The sequence below is a fragment of the Pediculus humanus genome, genomic scaffold, assembly GCF_000006295.1.
Source record: "Pediculus humanus corporis 1103172108316 genomic scaffold, whole genome shotgun sequence".
NCBI lineage: Eukaryota > Metazoa > Arthropoda > Insecta > Psocodea > Pediculidae > Pediculus > Pediculus humanus.
Genome location: NW_002987885.1, coordinates 28,305 through 36,741, shown reverse-complemented (window position 1 = coordinate 36,741; position 8,437 = coordinate 28,305). Strand labels below are relative to the sequence as shown.

At 26.9% G+C, this 8,437-nt stretch overlaps 1 protein-coding gene across 1 annotated transcript; it reads left to right on the top strand.

The window, feature by feature from the left end:
- Positions 1–5,078: 5,078 nt before the first annotated feature.
- On the top strand, positions 5,079–5,791 carry Phum_PHUM597910 (uncharacterized protein; the record flags this gene model as incomplete). Its single annotated transcript, XM_002432658.1, has 4 exons — positions 5,079–5,111; positions 5,404–5,606; positions 5,652–5,682; positions 5,780–5,791. 4 exons carry the CDS (start codon positions 5,079–5,081, stop codon positions 5,789–5,791), a joined length of 279 nt encoding a protein of 92 aa, XP_002432703.1.
- Between the last annotated feature and the right edge of the window lie 2,646 nt (positions 5,792–8,437).

Below are 8,437 nucleotides of genomic sequence, written 5' to 3'. Positions count from 1 at the left end.
AACAAAATGATTTATCATCATAATCGTTTGTTTAAATATTTATTATTTAAACAAATTTTTTTTTTTTTGTTTGCGTTTGTTTTAGTTGTTGTCGCGTAGGAGTAGGAGGAGTAGGAGGAGATTGTTTGTTTGATTGTTATAATAAAAACATTTCAAGGCCTTTTTTTTTACCTTAATAAACACTTTTTATATAAAATTTTTTTAAGAATAGAAAGAGAGAAAGAGAGAGAGGGGGGGTTTGATTGACGACGACGGAAGTGCTTAACCAAGAGAAAGTTATCACATTTTTTTTTTGTCCAGGATATGATCGTCATCATCATTTCAAACTGGAAAATCACTCACAAACAAACAGCAACCGTATTTTTCTTTGATAAAACTCAAATGTAAACGGAAAACGTCGAACGTCGTCAAGCAGAAGACAACAGAAATTAAAATAATAAAAAAAAACCCAAAGGGAGGGGGAGAGAGAGAGGGAAAGCGGGGAGCGGGGAAGAAAAGGGAAATTATTCCAGGAAGAAGAAAAAAAAAATTTAAGTAGTTTAGTTTGATAAAAGCAGAAGATGTAATAATTTTTTTTTTTCCCAACACTACAAAGTATTTTAGATCAATTACGTCATCAAAACAATCTTCCTTCTCCGTTTGTTTCTTTTTTCTCCAAAGGAATTAAAACATAAAAAAAAAAAATAAAAACTACAATTATTTTTATCAAAAATTACAATTTATATTCTTTTCCAGGAAAATTTTTTTTTTTTTTAACAAAGGAAATCGTTTCAAAGGAAAATAAGAAGATACAATCGAAAAAAAATAAAAAAAATAAAATTTTTTTTTTATAAAAAAAAGGGAAGAGGAAAAAGGAAAATGTTTGAAACGACGACGACGACGATGATGATGATTTGGGGGATTGGGGGATTTGGGGGAGGGGTAAGAGGGGCTTAGAAGAAACGAATGAAAATTTTTTTTTTTTAGTAAAAATTCTAATCTGGAAAACATTATCTAGACTGTCAGTCAAGGGTGAAGAAAAAGTAAATTTAAAAAATAAAAAAAAATAAAAAAACTCTTACAGATAATTTCGTTTTAAAATTTTAATACTTGCTCCGCATATCTCTCTCTCTCTCACTCTTTTCCATTTGTACAGAAAAAAAATGAAGAAGTAAAAAAAAAATAGGAAAAAACCAAGACAATTATTTCTTAGAAAAAAAGTAAAAATAATTTCGTTTCGTTGACGTTACGTTAAAATTCGACTTGTTGCCAACAAAAAAAAATTTTTCTTTTTCTCTATTTAACTTTAATTGTTTAATCCGAGTGAATATTTTTTTTTTCGTTTGTATTATTATTATTATTATCATCATCCTCTCGTTTAAAATTTTTTTTTTTTTTAATGCGCATTAAATTTCATTAACGTTTTATTACCGGTAAAAAAAAAAAACAAGAAAAATTACCTGTAAGAATATAAAAATTTGTTTTATTACTCGTTTGTCGACTTTTATCACCGTTCAACGGTTTTTTTTTTATTATAACGATCGATACTATGCAATCGTTATCATAATAATAATACTAATAATTATTATTATTATTACTACGGATAAACATATCGCACGCACTCACGCACTCACGCACTCGACTCGAAAAAAATAAAAATAATAAAAATTTTTTTCTCACACGCATAAAACTAAAATTTTACCTTTCCTTCCCTTACTATTATTAAGGGATGTTAAAAAAATTTCAAAATGATAATAATAATTTTTTCCTTATTGTACGAGTAATAAAATTTTCGATAATAAAAAAAAAAAAATGTAATAATAATAATAATAATGAAGACGATTTTTTGAACAATCGTCGCATTTTTAACAAAAAAAAAAAAAAAATTTTACCGGTAAAACTCGATCGGTTTAATTACATATCGTTTACATCCCTTATTCGGAACTATTTAACTTTTCGTATCTTAATTATTACCCCCCCTCATCCCTCCCGCTTCCCGAAAAAAAATAAATTTCGACAGAAATATCATATAAAATATTTTTTTTTTTTAAATCGCGCTTAAATTTAATCCGTTTGATTTTTTTTTTTTTAAACTCTCTTCGACCCCTTACAACCCCTTTGTACCGCATCCCCATCATACCTCCCCATTCTGCATCCATTCATTCTCATTCTGGAATGAAATTTTCATTGTAAAATATATTAAAAAATATATATACGTAAACGGATTTTGTATATTATAAATTAATTTTTAATTAAAAAAAATTTTTTTTTTTGTAATTATGGTACTACTACCATACGTAAGAACTGGAAAAATTCAATTTTAAAAAACTGGAAAACTGGAGAAAATTAATATTAAAAAAAAGAAGATGAAGAAAAGGTTTTTTTAAAAAGGAAACCATGATTAATAATTGTTCGTATTATAAGAAGCTTATAAAATATTTTTCTTCTGCTAATAATATTAATAATAATAATAATAATAATAATAATAATAATAATAATAATAATAATAATAACGACGATAAGAACACGATACGGAAGGAAAAAAACGAAATTTTTTTTTTGTCGGTTGGAAAAACATCCTTAAAAAAGAGGGGAAAAAAATGAAATATAGAGTAAAAATTTTTATAGAGCGTTTATAGAGCGTTAAGAAAAAAAAGATTTTTCATGTCGTCGAGTATTGCGCATCGTCAATTTGTATCGTCCTTGATTTCGTTTTGTTTTTTTTTTTTTTTTCTTTTTTGTTCTTCGTCTTTGATGTTTTACGGTTGTTGTTTGTTTGTTCGTTTGTTTGTTTTTGTTTCAGAGGTTAAATGACGAACGATAAGAACAAAAACAAAAAAAAAAAGATTAATTTTATTAATATGTCGCAGACGTATTGGCATTCACGCGCACGCAATTACTCAATACAATATTCGGTTTTCATATGTGCGTGCGTGCGTGTGCGTGATAATATAATTCAAGGTCAAATTTATCAATAACTTCCGTCGTTACAAATAATTTCCTGTCGTCGTTTTTGTTTTTTGTTTTTTTTTTCTCGAAAATAAAACCGTTACGACCAAATTAAACTTTAAATGTTTTTCTTTTTTAATTTAATTTAATTGATTTTTTTATTTTCTCTTTGAATGTTGGTTTGTTGTTGTTGAATTTGTTTGCGTCACTGAATTCAACGCGTTTGCTACTTTTTCCGACAGCATCAGCAGTATAATCTCTTATTTTATTTTGTTAAAAATTTCAGAGAATAATTTTTGATTGATAGACTTTTGCGCGGATTTAAATCATTTGTTAAATTATTATTATTATTATTTATCTTCTAATCAATTTAAAATTTATTCTCTCTCTCTCTCTCTCTCTTATTCCCTGTCTTTGTTTTCCTTTCTCTCTCTTATTACTTAATCCTTCTCTTTCTCTCTCAACTGCTAACCATCTCTATTTTCTTTCTCTTTCTTTTTACGGCTTCTCTCTTGCTTTTCTTTCTCTCTCTTATCACTTATTCTTTCTCTCTCTCTCTCTTTTTTCCTTCGATTAAAAATTTAATCATCGTCGTGAAAAATAGATAAATAAAAATAAATGCGATACCTTTCGATATGACAAATACGTTCAGAGTTTTGTAATAAAAACTAAAAATGGAAAATTTGACTCATCGACGACGCAAACACCAACACAAAGGAAGAAATATAAAAAAAAAATTAAATTCAAAGGAAAAAGAAAAAAAAAAAAATTATTTTAAAATTATTCATTGCGTCTGTTTAACCGCAAGACATTTTCTATCCTTAGCAAATACTTACATCCACGCATACGTTCACACACACATATATATATATAGATTTTGACGCGTTTGTTGTTGTTGTTGTTGTTATTGTTGTATGATGACTAACGCATGACTCAATTATGCTCTCTCTATCTCTCTCTCTCTCTATTTAAAGTGACCGTTTCGCTAGACCGTTATCAACAAAAAAAAAAAAACTTGAACCTGAATAATAATTATCATATCTTTTCATTTTTTTTTGCTGTCATTTATAAATTTGTGATGATTATTTTTTTTCTTTGTTTTTTTTTTAATTGATGGGGAGTCAATAATAATAATGATGGTGATGATGATGAGTAACGTTTAAAAAGAGAGGAAGAAAGAAGTTTGAAAGAGTTAGAAATGGTAAAAACGCGAAATGAAGTTAATGAGAAATAAAAAAAAAAAAGGAAGAAAAACATTAAAAATTATTTGCTGGGGTTAAGAAAATAGAGAGAGAAAAAAATTAAATATAGCAAAAGAATAAAAAATAAATAAATCAATCAAAATAAAAGTTTTTTTTCTTTTTTTTTTTTATTTGAGCAATAAAAAAAAAAAAATCATAAAATCCGTTTTAATTTAGTCTGTTAACAAACGATTCTCCAGGAAAATGTAGATTTCCAGCAAAATGTGTAAAAAATTTTTTGCTCTTTTTTCCCCCTCTTCTTCTCTTTCTTCCTCTCACCTTTTGTTTATACGAAAAAAAATCCAGCAAAAAAAAACATAAAAATTCCAGTAAAAAAAAAAAAAAAACAAGGAAAAAACTTTTTTTTTTGCAATAAGTTTTCTTTTCCAGCGGATATAATAAAGTTTTTAAAATGCGCAAATAATTTACTTAAAAAAAACATTTCCGGTTTAAAATAGTGGTCGTATTATAGTCGTATATCCGGTTTAATTAAATTTTTTTTTGGGGGGGAGGAGGGATATTTTAACCCAAGGTTTATTTAAAATAAAATTTAAATTTTTAACAAATTCTAACGCTGAAAATTTATCCATTTCCTTTTTTCTTCCTTTCTTTTCCCTCTCCCTTCTTTTAGTTCCAGGCCTTTTAATAGTTTTCCTTGTTTTTGGAAAAATAATAATAATAATAATAAATGAAAAAAATAATTTTTTTTTTCATTGTTGTAAGGGATGAGAGGAAAACAACGTAACAAATTAAATAATACCACGTCCATTTCATTTCCTTCTCCCTCTCTCTCTCTTTCTCTCTCTCTACCATACACATATATATATTTATAACATTTTGTGTGTCTGTCCCTTTCTTTCTTTCTTTCTTTCCTTCCTTCTATGAATATTACTACCGAGAAAACCAGACATGAGACTTTCATTAGAAAATTTTAGAGAAAAGGTCAAGAAGGGTTGAAAATAAATTTTCCACACAAATTGTTCATTGAGCCATGAATTGTTCCTGAAAATATAATTCCAGTTAAAGGTTTGGACATTTAACTTCGATATTAAATTTATTTTCATCATCTCTCTCTCTCTCTACCCCTCCCCCTCTCTCTTTTCCCCTCTTCCTTCTTTCTTCCCTACTCATCCTATCGGTCATTTTTCATAACTCATTTATTTTTATATTAACGTGGTTTACGATTTTCTTTCTAATTTTTTCCTTTTCCTTTTTTTTTCGGATTCCCTTCCAGGAATTAGAAAACAAAAAAAATTACGACGATGATGATAATAATGATAATGATAATAAAGATGATGATGATGATGATTACTACGGTCATTTACAATTGACGTCTTTTTTATTTTATATTTCGATTCGTTCGTCCGTTCGTTTTACGATTATTATTAATTTTCCAAAAAATTTTCCAGAAAATATCGTGCACAGAGAGCACGATACGTAAAAGTTTATTATTACCATTATTATTATTACTATTTTATCCAGTTCGAAAGCGTTACAACAATTATTTTTCCAGGTTTTTTTTTTTACGTTCGATTTAATCATTTACGTCAGTGATAAAAGGGAGGGGGAGAAGAAAAAAAAAAAAAATTTATCGTTTTTTTTTTGTTAAGTTGGATCACTGACAAAAAATTTTTTTTTTGTTTGTCGCGTAATTCCTCTGGAGAAAAAGAAAAAGGAAAAAATTTTTTTTTTATTATCAATAGATTTTGAAAATTTATCATCATCATGATCTGGAATTTATTACTCAAACGTAACGAGGGGTATTGATAAGGGGAGGAGGGGGAGGGGGAAAACGTCACGGGATTTATTATTATCTTAATTATTATCAATTATTAACTTTATCGTTCTAATCTGGAATTGTTCTTGTTTGTTGTTCTTTGTTGTTGTTTGTTTTTTTTGTTCTCCTTACTATATTATATAGTTATTATGTAATTATAGCAAATTGCTATAATAAATAATAATAACTATTAATCGTCATCACCTGTCTATCGTTTTAATCGTTTATTGAACCAAAAAAAATAAAAAAAATGTTTTTGCTGTCGGTAAATTTTTTTTTTTTTTTTTCAGAAAATCCAAAAGGAAACGGAAACACTTTTTTTTCTTTTTTTTACTACAGATTTTCTTTTTTTCTTTTTTTTTTGCTGGCGGGATCCTTTTGTGTTTAAAAAATTCATCAATCATCTTTTACAATGTCTTTTTTTTTATATAACGAGGGGTCAGTTAGAATTTTCAAGTTTGTGGGGAGAAGGAGGGGGGCAGGGGGCAGGGGAGTTTAAACATGGATTTTACATTTTACCCTTGAGAATAATCATTTCGGTTATTTTTGAAAGATTTTTTTTTTTTTTTTTAAAGTTACGTTTTTTTTTCCTTTTTTTTTTCCTTTTTTTCTCCTTTTTTTTCCTTTTTCTTTCCTTTGATTTCTTTTTTTTTTTCGATTCGATATTACTTTTTTTTTCCTCTCTCTCTCTCTCTACAATCGTGTGTCCATTTCCGATAAAAGCTAAAGCGATGATTTAAAAAGTTGAATTATTTCGGAATATCCTTTGAGAGATTCTCCTTTTTTTCTTCTTTTTTTTTTTTTTTTAAATGAGGGAAGAGTAAGGTGGGGGTGGAGGTAAGGAGAAGAAAGAGAGAGAAAGAGGGGAGGATATAGAAAGGAAAAAAAAAAAAAGGAATTTTATATTCCGACAGGAGGAATTATAATAAAATGGAGATTAAGGTTACAAAACCTTTTCTTTATTTCCTTTTTCCTTTTTTTTTAAATCTGTCGTCGTCGTTGTCGTTTCTGTTGCCTTTCTAACCTTTTCCATGCAAAATCATATGTAAATTTTTTTTTTTTTATCCAATCCCACGTTTGTTTGAAAATCTTAACCGGAAATGCGAAGAACATATTAAACTTTTATGAATTTTAACAACAAACAACGAACAACAACTCAAACAAACACGTTTTTTTTTTTTTATTAATAAAAAAAATTATTTAATAATTTTTTCCTTTTTTTTTTTTTTTTCTAACTATAAATTTATTATAGACTTTAAATGTCACGAATTATTTATTTTTATAGCACGGATAATAATTAACGATTTCATATATTTTATTTATTTATTTATTTATATATAGTCTATAAAAAAAAAAAAAAAAGAAAGACGAAGAATGATTTTTTACTTTTTATTTATGTACTCTATGACGTATTTATGACATCATACAAAATAATAATAATAATAATAATTAATAAATAATTCTCGTCGTTTGTTTAAAACACACACACACACGCACACGCACAGGCACGTGCGAGTCTATAAAAATTATAGATTTAACACGAATAAATTATAGAATGAAAGAAAAAAATACTTATAGTAATAATAATGACGATATCCGTGGGGTAGGTTGTGGGGGAGGAAAAGGGGGAAATTCGATGTGCGATTTATTTATATATATATAAAGGTATTATTTTATAGCGCGTCTATAAATATATATAGATATATTTAAAAATGTAAATTTTATTTAATGACTGTCAAAAAAAAAAAAATTATAGTTTTATGCGTATACTACTCTCACTCACGTTTAAATTTATTATAACAAGTTAAAAAAATGTAAAGAAGATGTAAATTATGGAGAGTATATATATTTATATATATATATAAATGATTTTTACAACTGACAATATTATTTACCTCATTAATAAAAGCAGAAAGTAAATTAACAGCTGTTAAAACGATTTTAAATAAAATATATTGACAGTCAAATGTCACAAGGGAAAAAAAAAAAAAAACGGTAACAAACGGTTTATAAACGTGTGTGAGTGCGTGTGTGCGTGCGTGAGTGCAAGTTCCTTACGAACGAAATGAAAACCTGTACTGTTGTTTATTTTTAAATGATACCTCCCCCGTTTCTGTTCCTCTCTTTTCATCTTATACGAGTTTTGGGTTGATACGAACGTAGCATTAGAAAGAAAAAAATAATTTAAAGACACGAAAAAACGTTTCCAGGTGAAAGAGAGAAAGAAAAAAAAAAGAAAAAGAAAGAGAGAATATTATCGAATAAAACGGTTTTTTTTCTCTCTTCAGATCGTTATTGATAATAATTAATAAGTTTTGAAATAATAATAATAATTTATTGTATTGTAAATAGAAACGAGTTTTGTTTTTTTTTGCTACCGGAAAAAGATGCTGGTATGTGTGAGAAAGAGCAAAAAAAAGGTAACCAATTAATTTTTTTAAACACACAAACAATGTATTTATAATTAAATTAATTTTTTTTATTTATTATT